Source organism: Prionailurus viverrinus, chromosome F1 (assembly GCF_022837055.1).
Source record: "Prionailurus viverrinus isolate Anna chromosome F1, UM_Priviv_1.0, whole genome shotgun sequence".
NCBI lineage: Eukaryota > Metazoa > Chordata > Mammalia > Carnivora > Felidae > Prionailurus > Prionailurus viverrinus.
Window position 1 is genome coordinate 66,760,569 of NC_062577.1, and position 16,595 is coordinate 66,777,163.

General features: G+C 40.7%; 1 protein-coding gene across 7 annotated transcripts in view; it reads left to right on the plus strand.

Moving 5' to 3' along the window:
- Positions 1–16,595, plus strand: part of NUP210L (nucleoporin 210 like) — an 85,759-nt gene that overhangs the window by 41,825 nt on the left and 27,339 nt on the right. For all 7 annotated transcript variants that reach the window (XM_047841452.1, XM_047841456.1, XM_047841455.1 and 4 more), the window contains 9 exons: positions 3,429–3,650; positions 4,934–5,107; positions 10,748–10,940; positions 12,723–12,811; positions 13,249–13,353; positions 13,655–13,756; positions 14,691–14,819; positions 15,166–15,293; positions 16,325–16,457. In XM_047841452.1, coding sequence (XP_047697408.1) covers positions 3,429–3,650; positions 4,934–5,107; positions 10,748–10,940; positions 12,723–12,811; positions 13,249–13,353; positions 13,655–13,756; positions 14,691–14,819; positions 15,166–15,293; positions 16,325–16,457 — 1,275 coding nt within the window. The remainder of the gene's footprint in view (positions 1–3,428; positions 3,651–4,933; positions 5,108–10,747; positions 10,941–12,722; positions 12,812–13,248; positions 13,354–13,654; positions 13,757–14,690; positions 14,820–15,165; positions 15,294–16,324; positions 16,458–16,595) is intronic.

Genomic DNA, 16,595 nt, shown 5'->3' on the forward strand with positions numbered 1-16,595 from the left:
CTGCACTGACAGCAGAGAGCCCAATGTGGAGCCGTGAGATCATGACCTGAGCTGAAGTTGGATCCTCAACTGACTGAGTCACCCAGGGGCCCCTTATTATTATTATTATTTTTAACGTTTATTTATTTTTGAGAGATACAGAGAGGCAGAGGATACAAGGCAGGCTCTGCACTGTTTGCACAGAATCCAATGTGGGGCTCAAACTCATAAGCCGTTGAGATCATGAGCTGAAGTTGAACACTTAACTGACCGAACCACCCAGGTGCCTCAGAATTAATGTAATTTTTTAAAGTTTATTTATTTTGAAGAGAGAATCCCAACCAGGCTCCGCACTATCAGCATGGAGCCCGATGCGGGGCTCAAACTCATGAACTGTGAGATCATGACCTGAGCTAAAGCCAAGAGTCAGACACTCAACCAACTGAGCCACCCAGGCACCCTGCCCCAGAATTAATGTTATTAAAATGTTTGTATTAGCCATGTAATCTACATAGATTCAATGCAATTCCTATCAAAATACCAACAGCATTTTTCACAAAACTAGAACAAATAATACTAAAATTATACGGGACCATACAAATGACCCTGAATAGGCAAAGAAATCCTGACAAAGAAGAACAAAGCATGGAAGTATCACAATCCCAGATTTCAAGATATGCTACAAAGCTGTAGTAATCCAAACAGTGTTGTACTGACACAAAAATAGGTATGTAGCATGTAGATCAATGTAACAGACTAGAGAGCCCAAAAGTAAACCCAGGATTGTGTGGTCAATCTTTGACAAAGGAGGCAAGAATATACAATGAAGAAAGGAGGATCTCTTCAACAGATGGTGTTGGGAAACTGGACAGCCACATGAAAAAGAATGAGACTGGACTACTTCTTTCACCATGCATAGAAATAAACTCAAGATGATTAAAGACCTAAATATGAGATCTGAAACCATAAAAAACCTAGAAGAGAACTGGGGCTCCTGGGTGGCTCAGTCGGTTAAGCGGTGACTTCAGCTCACATCATGATCTCACGGGTTCATGAGTTCAAGCCCTGCATCAGGCTCACTGCTGTCAGCCCAGAGCCTGCTTCGGGTCCTGTCTCCCTCTCTCTCTGCCCCTCCCCCACTCATGCTCGCTCTCTCTCTCTCTCTCTCTCTCTCTCTCTCAAAAATAACCAAACATTAAAAATAAAAAGGGGCGCCTGGGTGGCTCAGTCGGTTGAGCGTCTGACTTTGGCTCAGGTCATGATCTCGTGGTTTGTGAGTTCCAGCCCTGCTTTGGGCTCTGTGCTGACAGCTCAGAGCCTGGAGCCTGCTTCGGATTCTGTGTCTCCTTCTCTCTCTGCCCATCCCCCACTTGTGCTCAGTCTCTCTCTGTCTCTCAAGAATAAATAAATGTAAAAAAAAAAAATTTTTTTTTAAACAACTAAAAATAGAAATACCATGGGGTGCCTGGGTGGCTCAGTTAGCATCCGACGTCGGCTCAGGTCATGATTTAGTAGTTCATGAGCTCGAGCCCTGCATTGGGCACTCTGCTGTCAGCACAGAGCCTGCTTCGGATCCTGTCTCCCTCTCTCTCTGCCCCTCCCCTGTTTGCTTGTGCACATGTGCTCTCTCAAAAATAAATGTTTTTTAAAAAAATACCATATGATCCAGTAATTCCACTACTAGGTATTTAACCAAAGAAAATGAAAACACTAATTTGAGAGGATACATGCACCCCTATGTTTATTGAAGCATTATTTACAACAGCCAGGGTATGGAAGCAGCCCAAGTGTCCCATCGGTAGGTGAATGGGTAAGGAAGATGTGGTAAGTATACACATGCACAAACTGGAATATTACATAGCCATAAAGGATGAGATCATACCATTTGTGACAACATGGATGGACTTAGAGGGTATTATGCTAAGTAAAATAAAGAAGTCAGACTGAGAAAGGTAAATGATTCCATATAATGTCACGAATGTGGAATCTAAAAAGCGAATAGATAAACAAAAAGCACAATCAGTCTTAGGAATACGGTGAACAAACTGATGGTGGTTGCTAGCTGGGAGGGGTGGGGGTTGGGCAAAATGGGTGAAGGGGAGGGGAGATACAGGCTTCTAGTTACTGAACGAATGAGTCCTGGGAATAAAAGTCACAGTGTTAAGGGAATGTAGTCGGTGCTGCTGTAATGATGTTATATGGTGACAGATGGTAGCTGCACTTGTGAGCACAGCACAACATACAGAGATGTCGAATCACTATGTTGTATTCTTGACACATTTAACATTGTGTGTCAACTATACTCAAAATACATATACATTTTGAATGCCTATACAGGGGTGCCTGGGTGGCTCAGTTGGTGGAGTGTCTGTTTGACTCTTGATTTTGGCTCAGGTCATGATCTCACAGTTTCTGGGTTTGAACCCTACGTCGGGCTCTGCGCTGACAGCATGGAGCCTGCTTGGGATTTTTTTTTTCTCTCTCTCTCTTCCCCTCCTCTACTTGTGCTATTTTTTTCTCTCTCAAAATAAATAAACAAACTTTAAAAAAACAGTAATTCCTAAAAAAATTTTTTAAATGCTCATACAGCTATTGTTCAATACCTTTTATGTGCACAATATTATATTAAATCCAGCTGAGGGAGATAAATTCTCTTTTATTATTTTATTTTTTTTAATGTTTATTTTTGAGAGAGAGAGAGAGCACACGTGCACACACACAAGTGGGGAAGAGGCAAAGAAAGAGGGGGACAGGATTGGAAGTAGGCTCAGAGCTGTCAGCACAGAGCCTAACACAGAGCTTGAACTCATGCACCATGAGATCATGACCTGAGCTGAAATCAACAGTCAGATGCTTAACCTACTGAGCCACCTGGATACCCTGCATAAGACTAATTAGACTCACATATGAAGCATTTGACACATTTAAACAGCATTAGGAGGGGTGCCTGGGTGGCTCAGTCGGTTGAGCGTCCAACTTCGGGTCAGGTCATGATCTCGTGGTCCGTGAGTTCGAGCCCTGCGTTGGGCTCTGTCCTGACAGCTTGGAGCCTGCTTGGGATTCTGTGTCTCCCTCTCTGCCCCTCCCCCACTCATGCTATGTCTCTCTCTCTCTCTGTCAAAAATAAGTAAACATTAAAAAAAATTAAAAAAAAATAAACAGCATTAGGAGATGACTTAATGTACAAATGAATAGTACAGATGAATGCTGCAAGAACTTAGAGAATGTGGAAGTGGTTGTGGTCTGGAATGATTAGACATTAATGGGTGAAGTGACCCACAGGCCTGAATATATCGGTAGGATCTAAATTAGTACAGAGGTTGAGAAGCTTCCAAGTGAGAGGCATCATGTACATGTCTCCTGGTTTGGGAATTAACAATCTACGAGTTTTTCGCTTGAGAAAACTGTTGAGTTGACCAATCGAGGATAATTTCTTTGAATGTCATCAGGCTGTAAACCCTGTGGAAGTGGCGTTGGTAACATGGCGGTCTGCAAAGGAAATGGTGTTTGAAGGGGGCCCGTGTCCATGGATCTTGGAGCCCTCCCGATTCTTTTTGGAGTTGAGCATGGAGAAGACAGAGAAAATTGAATTAACACAAGTCCGGCTGCCAGCTAAGCGAAAACAGAACCAGTACATCTACCGGGTGCTGTGCCTGGATTTAGGGGAACAAGTAAGTAGAAAATATGTTTTCCCTAACATTTCTTTTAGCAATTAATACTCCAACAAATCTTTTGTGTTTCTAGCCATTCCTTTTCAGATTCTTTTTTTTAATGCTAATTTATTTATTTTTGAGAGACAGAGTGAATGGAGGAGGGGCAGAGATAGAAAGAGGGAGAGCATCTCAAGCAGGCTTCACACCATCAGTGCAGAGCCTGACATGGGGCTCAGACTCTCAAACCATGAGGTCGTGAGCCAGCCGAAATCAAGAGTCAGATGCTTAACCAACAGAGCCACCCAGGGGCTCCCTTTCCTTTTCAGATTCTAATAGATTTCATTTATACTAGATAGGAAAATTCTAATTACCAGTTAAAGGCCTTTTAAAAAAACTTTTGCAATCCTTTAAATGTACTCAAAGATTTTACTCATTTGATAATTCTGACAGTTCACTAAATGGTTCAAGATTCTTTTGTAATCATGAGCTTATTTCAGTCACTTTATCACTATAATTCAAATCTTTGTTGTCTAGACTAGATGTTATATGGTTCTTCACCTCCAAAGAGTGCAAGGAAGGGAAAGTTAAAGTCATCTATTGGCAATTTTGATTGGTTAGCAATTGTGAGTGGTGAGCTGTTTTGAAGAACCAGTTAGATCTATACAGATAAGATAGTATATTGCCTTTTATCAGTTCAATTAGTTTTATTACTTTAGAGGTAGTGATGGATCCACCCAGCTATGCCCTGCTTCTATCAACCCAGAAACAAAGGTTTGCAGTTTGACTGGGGTTGAGAATTCAGTGTATGACTCTGTGTAACCAGCTCACAAGAAATCGATATGTGATTTTAATTAATAAGAACTGTGCTTCTTTCTAAAGTCTCTCGTGAACTTTGTTGTGTATGTGGCTGGCTGTCAGCGTCAGAGTCATCACCCCTGTTGGAGCCCTCTAACCTTTTGTCTCCACGGTCTGTTACTCATTTGGTGTTCCACCAGAGAAAGGTTGAAACACAGAATAGTTTTTCCACTTTTTACCAACTGATAACAAAAGATTTGGTGGAGGAAAAGACTGAAGTGATTGATCAGAATTAGATTTTTTAATGTTCCCTTTGCTTCCAAATTTCCGTGATACCTTTGTTTCTCTTAGCACAAGAACTATGTGCATAGATTAAGAACTATGATGATTATGATGTCCAGAGACACCCTGTACTGGAGATTGAACGATTCTGAAGTGTATAGATTGGCCCAGCTGACATCGAGTGTCTACTCATGGTTGCCTCTTGCTCTGCTGTTTCCTTAAAGGCTCTGACATTCCGAATTGGAAATCACCCAGGTATCCTGAACCCTAGTCCAGCTGTGGAGGCTGTGCAGGTACGCTTCATGTGTGCCCACCCTGCCAGCATGTCAGTAACCCCAGTGTACAGAGTGCCAGCTGGTGCCCAGCCATGCCCTCTGCCACAGCACAACAAGCAACTGGTGAGTACAGTGGTGCCAACTAATTTGGCACTTTTGTCTTCTGTGCCTTAGAGATACATGCTCTGAAGTATGGCTTTTGTCTTATCAAAGTTACACTTGATCTTAGCCAAAAGGCCGAGAAGCAGTTGTTGTCTTACTAAAGTTAAGGAGACTGGGGGCGCCTGGGTGGCTCAGTCGGTTGAGCGGCTGACTTCGGCTCAGGTCATGACCTCGCACTCCATGAGTTCGAGCCCCACGTCAGGCTCTGTGCAGGCAGCTCGGAGCCTGGAGCCTGCTTTCGATTCTGTGTCTCCCTCTCTCTCTCCCCCTCCCCTGCTCATCTCTCTCACTCTCAAAAATCAATAAATGTTAAAAAAAATTTTTTTTTAAGTTAAGGAGACTGTTTTATTTGTTTTCATTCCCTGATAGTGTCTGAAAAGAGATGATTAAACTAAGTTAGAATTGGCTACACCTAGTGGCATTTGATGACTTAATGACTTTGCTTACTGTACATAGGTACATAGTCAGCTTATAATCATGGCAACAAGCAATGGAGATGTCTCCAAACTTCCAGTTAGTTTGGTTAATATTTTTCCCTCACAGATGTTTTATTGGCATTATTGGTAAGTAATAGAATTTATCTGTACTCCAGACCCATGAAGAATAATGATAAGCAGTAGCATGGCTAGTAGGGAATGAGGAATAAATGAGTTTTCTAACCTTGAAACTAGAACATCAGACTACAAACTAAGTGAGGTGGACTTTAATTCCAAGCATAGGAGAATGGAAGTCATTTCTTAGAGAACAGAACAACCAATTATTCCTGTTTAGAGATGGAGAAACTGAGGCTCCTGGGAGTTGAGTAACTTCTCCAAAGTCATAAAGCTACAAAGCAGCACATTCTGTCTGACTCCAAAGCTCTTGTTTTTTACTTTTATACTATTTTGTCTTTTTATTATAAAATAACAAGAATATGAGATGTTAGGGTTAGGAACTCATTTTCTTCAGAACTAAATTCCATGTGAAATATTATTCGAAGTTTATAAATGATTTACTTTTTTAAAATCCACTTAGATGGAGCAGAATAAAAGTTATCTGTATAGTTGTCATTCAGTGTCACATTTTTCATTTGAAATAATTTAAATTTATAAAAAATTTGCGGGGTGCCTGGGTGGCTCAGTCGGTTAAGTGTTCAACTCTTGATCTGGGCTCAGGTCATGATCTCGTGAGTTTGAGTCCTACATCGGACTCTGGGCTGAAGGCTCAGAGCCTACTTGGGATTCTGTCTCTCCTTCTCTCTGCCCCTCCCCTGCTTATGCTCTCTCTCTCAAAATAAACTTTTAAAAAATTTTACAGAAAATTTGCAGGAAAAGTACAACTTCTTATCTTGCAACCATTGAGGAGCAATTTACAAACATATTTCTCCATACTTTAGAATTTATTTTTTTGGAATTAAATACAATATACATACCGTAAAACTGACCCTTTTAAAAGTGTACAAGTGGTGCCTGGGAGGCTCAGTCAGCTGAGCATCTGACTTTGGCTCAGGTCCTAATCTGTCAGTTTGTGGGTTTGAGCCCTGCATTTCATTTTTCAAGGATTATTGTGCTCAGTATAGAATTCTGAGCTGGCAGTCTTTTTCTTTCATCATTGGCTTCTGTGGTTTCTTATAAGAAATTAGGTGTTAATCCTCTCTCTTTCTGCTTTTATGATTCTGTCTTTCTCTTTGACTTTGGAAAGTTTGATTATTATGTGTCTAGATGTATGTATCTTTGAATTTATCCTACCTGGAGTTCTTTGCACTTCTTGGATGTTTAATGTTTTTCATCAACTTGGGAAGTTTCTAGCCGTTGTTTCTTCAAATATCCTTTCTTCCTCTTTTTTCTCTCTCTTTTCCTTTTAGGACTCTCATTTTACATATGTTAACACACTCAGTGGTGTCCTATGAGTCTCTGATGTTGTTCATTTTTCTTCATTCTTTTTTCCTTCTGTTCATCAGACTAGATCATCTCATTTGATTTATTTTGAAGCTTTCTGATTCTTTCTTCTGGCTGTTCAGATCTGCTGTTGAGTTCCTGTAGAGAAATTTTCATTTCAATTATTACACTTTTCAACTTCATAATTTAATTTTGGTCTTTTATTTATTCTCTATATATGAGACATTATTTTCATACTTTCCTTTAGTTATTTAGACATGAATTTCTTTAGTTCTCTGAGCAAAATAGTTGACTAAAAGTCTTTTTCTCAGGGCACCTGGGTGGCTCAAAGGGTTGAGCACCTCACTGTTGATATCAGCTCAGGTCATGATCCCAGAGTCATGGAATCAAGCCATGCGTTGAGCTCTGCACTGAACACAGAGCTGTCTCTCCCTTTGCCCCTCTCCCCCCTGCACACTCTCTCTCTCCTTCTCTCTCTTAAATTAAAAAAAAATTTTTTTTAATTAAAAAAAAACCTCTGGCACAAAAACAGACACATAGACCAATGTAATAGAATAGAAACCCCAGAACTAGACCCACAAACGTATGGCCAACTCATCTTTGACAAAGCAGGAAAGAACATCCAATGGAAAAAAGACAGCCTCTTTAACAAATGGTGCTGGGAGAACTGGACAGCAACATGCAGAAGGTTGAAACTAGACCACTTTCTCACACCATTCACAAAAATAAACTCAAAATGGATAAAGGACCTGAATGTGAGACAGGAAACCATCAAAACCTTAGAGGAGAAAGCAGGAAAAGACCTCTCTGACCTCAGCCGTAGCAATCTCTTACTCGACACATCCCCAAAGGCAAGGGAATTAAAAACAAAAGTGAATTACTGGGACCTTATGAAGATAAAAAGCTTCTGCACAGCAAAGGAAACAACCAACAAAACTAAAAGGCAACCAACGGAATGGGAAAAGATATTCACAAATGACATATCGGACAAAGGTCTAGTATCCAAAATCTATAAAGAGCTCACGAAACTCCACACCCGAAAAACAAATAACCCAGTGAAGAAATGGGCAGAAAACATGAATAGACACTTCTCTAAAGAAGACATCCGGATGGCCAACAGGCACATGAAAAGATGTTCAGCGTCGCTCCTTATCAGGGAAATACAAATCAAAACCACACTCAGGTATCACCTCACGCCAGTCAGAGTGGCCAAAATGAACAAATCAGGAGACTATAGATGCTGGAGAGGATGTGGAGAAATGGGAACCCTCTTGCACTGTTGGTGGGAATGCAAATTGGTGCAGCCGCTCTGGAAAGCAGTGTGGAGGTTCCTCAGAAAATTAAAAATAGACCTACCCTATGACCCAGCAATAGCACTGCTAGGAATTTATCCAAGGGATACAGGAGTACTGATGCATAGGGGCACTTGTACCCCAGTGTTCATAGCAGCACTCTCAACAATAGCCAAATTATGGAAAGAGCCTAAATGTCCATCAACTGATGAATGGATAAAGAAATTGTGGTTTATATACACAATGGAATATTACGTGGCAATGAGAAAAAATGAAATATGGCCTTTTGTAGCAACGTGGATGGAACTGGAGAGTGTGATGCTAAGTGAAATAAGCCATACAGAGAAAGACAGATACCATATGGTTTCACTCTTATGTGGATCCTGAGAAACTTAACAGGAACCCATGGGGGAGGGGAAGGAAAAAAAAAAAAAAAAAAAAAAAAAAAGAGGTTAGAGTGGGAGAGAGCCAAAGCATAAGAGACTGTTAAAAAACTGAGAACAAACTGAGGGTTGATGGGGGGTGGGAGGGAGGGGAGGGTGGGTGATGGGTATTGAGGAGGGCACCTTTTGGGATGAGCACTGGGTGTTGTATGGAAACCAATTGGTCAATAAATTTCATATATAAAATAAATAAATAAATAATAAATAAATAAATAAATAAATAAAAGGATAAATTTAAGTGTAATACTTAAAAAAATTTCTACTGAAATCTAATTTTATTTCAAAATGTTAGAATTTTTCTAATCACTATTACTCTAAAAAAATTACTATTGATGTGCTGCTTGTCTTTTTCTAGCTATTTTAATAAAACTTTTGGAAATGTGGAAAAAAAAAAAAAACCCTCTTTGTCTAGTAAGTCCAGTGTCTGAGCATCTGCAGGGACAGTTTCTGTCAGCTGCTTTTTTCCTATATATGGGCTATACTTTTATTGTTTCTTTGCATCTCTAATAATTTTTTGTTGAAAACTTGACATTTTGTATATTTTTTAAATGTTTATTTATATTAGAGAGAGAGAGTGTGAGCAGGAGAGGGGCAGAGAGAGGGAGACACAGAAACCAAAGCAGGCTCCAGGTTCTGAGCTGTCAACACAGAGCCCAATGCAGGGCTCAAACCCACGAACCATGAGATCATGACCTGAGCCAAAGTCGGATGCTTAACTGACTGAGCCACCCAGGTGCCCCAAAAAGTTGACATTTTAAATAACATAATCTAGCAATTCTGAAATCATATTGTTCCCCTTAATAGGTTTTGTGGTAGTTACTGTTTTTTGTTGTGGTAGTGGTTTAGTAACCTTTTCTGAACTAGTTCAGTAATGTCTGTATTCTTTCTTTGTCCTCTGTGGCCACCAAAGTTTCTGCTAGGTTAGCTTTGTGGTCAGCTAATTGTTGGATATAGATTTCCTCAATTCCAGGGATATTTGTGGGGATTATGTTAAATTTATAGGTAAATTCAGAATAACTGAAATTTTTGTGATATTGAGTCATCCTTTCATATGATGTATGTATGTTATATATGTTTCATAAGAATATATATCAAGATCAAATCTAGATCAAAAATAAAACACAAGTATAGAAGATACTTTGAGGGACATTGGGGAAAAATAAATATTGACTGTATATTAGATGAAACTGAATATTCTTGTGTGTGCTAATACTGTTTTTCTTAGAATGTTCACATTCTTAGAAAATGCATGCTAAATTATTTAGGGGTAAAGCGTCATGATGTTTACATCATTTAGCAAAAAATAACCCAAGGGCACCTGAGTGGGCTCAGTTGGTTAAGCATCCAACTTCGGCTCAGGTCATAATCTCGTGCTTTGTGGGTTTGGGCCCCGCATTGAGCTTTGTGCTGACAGCTCGGAGCCAGGAGCCTGCTTCAGATTCTGTGTCTCCCTCTCTCTCTACCCCTCCCCTGTTCACACTCTGTTTCTCTCTCTCTCTCGAAAATAAATAAACATTAAAAAAAAAAAAAACCCAGACACACACACTTGGTTGGAGGGTAGGAAATTAGAGGGAGAGACAGATAACACAAGTGGTGAATCCAGGTGAGATGTGTCTCAGTACTCATTATACTATTCCTTCATCATATCTGTTGGTTTGAAAATTGTCAAAGAAAATAGATTGGGAGAAACATGAGCCCTAGCTTCAGGGATATCTTACTGCCTCCTGTGTTGTTTTTTTCCTTTTTTTATTTCTTTTTTTTTAATTTTGAGAGAGAGCATGAGTGTGAATGGGGGAGGGACAGAGAAAGAGGGAGAGAAAGAATCCCATGCAGGCTCCATGCTGTCAGCACAGAGACCAATGTGGGGCTTGAACCCACAAACCATGAGATCATGACCTGAGCAGAAACCAAGAGTCAGACACTTAATTGACCAAGCCACTCAAGCGCCTTGCTTTTCTTTTCTTCTTCTTTTTTATTTTTTTAATGCAGATTCCTGTATCAAGCCTGAGGGACACAGTCTTGGAACTGGCAGTGTTTGATCAGCACAGGAGAAAGTTTGATAATTTCAGTTCACTAATGCTAGAATGGAAATCCTCAAATGAAACACTCGCTCATTTTGAAGATTATAATTCAGTAGAGATGGTAGCAAAGGATGACGGCAGCGGACAGACCCGGCTACACGGTATTATGGTGACTTACAAATCCTTTCACATAACCTGCTAAATGTTTCTGCACGAAGTATTTCCCTTGAGTGATGGTTTATTTTATATATATATATATATATATATATATATATATATATATATTTTTTTTTAACTTTTATTTATTTTTGAGACAGAGAGAGACAGAGCATGAGCGGGGGAGGGGCAGAGAGAGAGGGAGGCACAGAATCTGAAGCAGGCTCCAGGCTCTGAGCTGTCATACAGAGCCTGATGCGGGGCTCGAACTCACAAACCATGAGATCATGACCTGAGCCGAAGTTGGACACTTGACTGACTGAGCCACCCAGGCACCTTGGTGACAGTTTATTTTAGATTTTATCATACCTCTCCTTTCATCTTTGATTATTGTATGTTTTAGCAAACATAAATGTAGATTTCCTTGGTTGCAAAGCTAGGGTCTAGGATGCAGTATTTCTCACAAGAACATAAAATTACTTTTTAAAATATATTTATTGCCTATTATTTACCTAATAATGAAAATTTTATTCATTTATTAGAAAATATTTATTAGGGTGCTATTAAATGTAAGGGCCTGTGCTAGGCACCTGAAGGTGGAGTGGTACGTGAGATAGTCGCGGCCTCTGCCTTAATAGACTTCAAACATTACAACTGTGTTAGGTGTTTGATGGGCAACTATGAGGTGCTTTAAGATTTACAATAGGAGAACCTAACCTAGTTCAGAACAGAGAAGGCTGCCTGAGAAAGTAACATTGGCACTGAGACCTTAACGTTGCAGGGGCAATAGAAAGAGGAGACAGAAAAATGAGCCAAATAAAGTGAGTGAATCCTACAGAAGGGCCAGAGGAACAAGCAGAGGTCCTGAGAGGCCAGCGAGCCCTCATATGTAATTGCTTCTCAAGCCTCTGCTTGTATCACATTTGCCATTTCACCAAAGCAAGTCAGCTGCCAAAACCAGAGTCAAGGTGGATGAGAACTACTCAAAGGCATGGATACCAGCAGGCACAATTATATGGCATCTACCACAGATCAGTCCCAAAGGTGAAGAAAAAAGGGGTACAAAGGCCAACCTTTAAATTTCTGGCATGAGCATCTAGACGGATGGTATATCCATTCATGGAATAAGAAACACTAGAGAAGGGGAAGTAAAGACTCAGCCTTCTCCCCACCCACAGGAAACTTACCCATAGGACAAGTCTAAGAGCTTGGGAACGTGGAAACATAGTAGTCAAGTGTATGTAATACTATAATGCTCTAATACCATAATACTGTAATACTATAACAGTATGGTATAGTTAGTGTAAAAAATGGTAGCAAGGAGGGGCACCTGGCTGACTCCGTGGTTGACTGTCCAACTCTGGGTTTCGGCTCAGGTCATGATCTCAGTTTTGTGAGTTTGGGCCCTGCACCAGGCTCTATGCTGATAGCTCAGAACCTGCTTGGGGTTCTCTCTCTCCTGCTCTCTCGTCCCTTGCCCACTTGCGCGCTCTCTCTCTCTCTCTGTCTCTCAAAATAAAGAAGCTTAAAAGAATAAAAACTGTTTCTGTAAAAAAAATTTTTTTAAATAATAAAGAAGCTGAGAAATAAAGTGGTTGTCCAGGGTCCCTTAGGAATATAGTGGCAGAATCAACACAAAAACTCAGTTTTCAGTTTCTTGTATATTTCCCCACAAAGTAGTTTTTCCTCTATGCAATAAAACATCATTTGGGAAAAATTAGGGCAAAATTTGGTTTTCTGGAGACATTTTTGTGTTCTACATGTTATTGTTTCTCCTATATCTCCAGGTCATCAGGTCCTTAAGGTACATCAGTTAAAAGGGACTGTACTCATTGGAGTCAATTTTGTGGGCTATTCAGAGAATAAAAGTCCAAAGGTAAGTGGAGACTATTATATTAGAAATAGAAATCAGGGACGCCTGGGTGGGTCAGTCAGTTGGGTGTCCGACTTTTGGTTTCAGCTCAGGTTGTGATCCCAGGATCATGGGATCAAGCCCCATGTTGGGCTCTGCACTGAGTGTGGAGCCTGCTTAAGATTCTCTTTTTCCCTCTGCCCCTCTCCCCTGCTCGCGTGCACTCTCTCTCTCTAAAATAAAAAAAATTAAAAAAAAAGAAAGAAATGGAAATCACTGAAATTTAAGGCTTTTCTTTAAACTTCGTTTATTTATAACTTAAAAATCATTTATAACTAACTCTGAGAACTATGCACCTCTCTGATTCTGTTATCTTTGGCATGTGAAAGAACATTGGGATCTTCTCTCAGCTGAGGAATTAAAAGTTTATACTCACCTTTGTGGTGCCTGTGTGTTTCTAGGAACTTTCCAACTCGCCCAGATCTGCGGCCGTGGAACTGCTCTTGGTAGATGATGTAACTATACTGCCTGAGAACGCCACCATCTATAACCACCCTGATGTGAAGGTAGAAGTTGGAGGGATCTAGTGAAATTAGATCTGGTTGGAGGGGAAGAGTATTAGGTTATTAAGGTTAATGTATGGCAATAAAAAAAAAAGCTACCTTACATATTGAAAATCAGTGATAAGCATATGTAACACATGTGTAATACCTTGGGTAGTAATACTTTAATAATCATAGTTTGTCTTTGGTCCATTGACCTTAATCTTTTAATCTCATACTCTTCCTTCAGTAGCTAGGAATTACTTTCTTTGACTTATTTATAAATCGAATAAAATGGAATATTGTTTGTCTGATCTTTCCATAGGAAATATTTAGCCTTGTGGAAGGATCTGGTTATTTTTTGGTCAACAGCAGTGAGCAGGACATTGTCACCATCACTTACATGGAAGCAGAAAGCTCTGTCCAGGTAAGTTCTAGAGATAGGTCCCAGGTTGATAGTCTCAGGTCAAAGCTCATTCTTACGAAAATGATTGGGGAAAAATGCCATTGTGTGTCTCGAACTTGTTATAAAAGTAACATTTGCCTCTTTTTTTTAACCTACATACATTCGCCAACCAAAAACAAGGTTTGGTTTTTTTTTTTTCCTTCAACTAGCTGGGCAATTTTTGCTTCTGGTTAAAATGAGACAGTATAGGAGACATCTAATTGTAAGATTTTCATTAAAAGAGGGTTCGTTTCTATAAATTTCAAAGGGTGGTTAATTAGATGTGCTGTCGACTTTATAACCTGAGGATATAATGTTTTTAGCCAGGATATGACAACTCAATATATTAAGCTATCTTTGTAGTCAGTATGCCAAGGCATTTGCTTTTAGTTGACTTTTAGTAATAAAAATAATAGCTTATATTAGCATAAGTGTATATTTCCTTTCCTTCTAAAAGCTCAAAGGAATGTAACTTACCTTGGTCATAATGTTTGTTTTTAAGAGGGTGGATTCGGCACTGCATGCAGGTGCCATGCTGGGCAGGACCCACAGCACAGGACAGAAAACCAGGTCTTCCCACTGCTTCCCTCCTGCCCCATGGCCCCTGTTGCACTGGTGATTTCAGCATAAATGGACTGGATTTTCTTCATGAAATCCTTTCCCCGTTCATAGTTAAGAGGCTGGATATGTATGTTGTATTTTGCCTCAATTCAGTCAACTTAAACTTTGCTCTTTATCAGTTAGTATTTGTTAAGGGCGCATATTGTGCTGTGCCTAAAACACGTAATGTGACCTCTCAGTTCCCATCACAAAGGAAGTAAGTTGTTGTATTTCGTGCTTTTAGTGAAAATAGTTGTTTTGATTATGCTCAGGGCACGTGTGCTTCTTTACCCAGCTACCATCTTCTTCCTTCTAGTTAGTTCCAGTACATCCTGGATTTCTCACCTTGGAGGTCTATGATCTGTGCTTAGCTTTCTTGGGTCCAGCAGTGGCCTACCTCAGGGTGTCAGACATACAGGAGCTGGAGCTTGACCTGATCGATAAGGTGAGAGACGTTTGCTGTGTTGCATCAGAGAAGCAGTTGCATCAGAGAAGCAGGCCTCGTTTTCACCCTGTAGCCTCACTTCACGTAGTCTGTGTGGCTCCTGTGTGTGCACCAGGACCTTCAGTGACGTTCATGGAAATACCTGTCCTTAAAGAACAATGCTCCGACATATAAGATAAACAGTACTCGCAGCTAAACCAGCACGTATGGGTTAGGGCCGTTTGATCAAAACCTGACCGGGAGCATTCAGCGCAACAAAACACTTTGTCACCCTCAAAGAGTTATTAGACTGTCCTTGGTGAATGACATACTCCTACTAAAATTACCTTTCTTTTTTAACAACTAGGTTGAAATAGGTAAAACTGTGTTAGTAACTGTGAGGGCTCTCAGCCCTTCCAAACGCCCATTCCGAAATAAGTACTTCAGAAACATGGAGCTTAAACTGCAGTTGGCTTCTGCCATCGTCACCCTGACGTGAGTGCCACCTCAATGCCTCCTCCCCAGGCTGAGCACCAAACACCTGCTCTCCCTGTGTTCTTCTCTCCTTTTCTGTCACAGGGCCTTTCAGCCCGTACTCTCCCCATATCCAGCTCTGTACAAAGTGCCCCTTCCATGTTCTCAGATATGTTTTGTGGGACAGATTGACACATCTCATGAATATTCCCATCTCATGAAACTTCTTGGATGATATCCCCTGGGGTGCTTCAGGATAGAGGACCTTCAGAAATCTCCCTAGAAGCAGAGGTGCCGGTACTCCCCTCTGTGAAAGGGGAGTACAGAGAATCCAGGGCGGCTTAGGATTTGCAGTTTTGCCAGCGTTTGCAACGTTGCCCTTATTCCTTTGGAGCCTTGGAATAAATATTTGGCCTTCAGGAGCTTCCTGCCTTTGCCATGAACTTTGTCTTGACTCTGGAAATTAATTTTCGGGCTGTTCCCTCTAACTACAGTTAAAATGAACAGAAAATGTTAATTAAAGCATCTTAGAAAGAAGCATAACTTGCTGCTCTTAAAATCAAATCTTTCTCGGGTGGCTCGGTTAAAGTGTCCGACTTCAGCTCAGGTCATAATCTCACAGTTTGTGAGTTCAGGCCCCGCATGGGGCTCTCTGTGGTCAGCACGGACCCAACTTTGGATCCTCTGTCTGTGTGTCTCTCTCTCTCTCTGCCCTGCCCCCACTCACGCACACCCTCTCTCTCTCAAAAATAAATAAAAACATTTTTAAAAAATCAAATCTTGGGGCGCCTGGGTGGCGCAGTCGGTTAAGCGTCCGACTTCAGCCGGGTCACGATCTCGCAGTCCGTGAGCTCGAGCCCCGTGTCGGGCTCTGGGCTGATGGCTTGGAGCCTGGAGCCTGTTTCCGATTCTGTGTCTCCCTCTCTCTCTGCCCCTCCCCCGTCCATGCTCTGTCTCTCTCTGTCCCAAAAATAAATAAACGTTGAAAAAAAAATTTTTTGGAAAAAAAAAAATCAAATCTTTCTTACCTAAAAACACATGTGTCTTTGTAGGCTCATGGAGGAGCAGGATAAATACTCTGAAAATTATATCCTTCGAGCTGTTGCTATTGGGCAAACCACACTTGTGGCTGTTGCCAGGGACAAGATGGGAAGGAAATTCACATCAGCCCCTCGCCAGATTGAGGTAAGGAAACCGTCTCATCCAAAATCCATACCTCAGCTCATTTACCTTTATTCATCTTTTTCTGTTTAGTTTGCACAAGTTAAAAATCATTTGATGGAAGAAAATGATAGTTGTCTGACTCTTAAAGCGATATGTAAT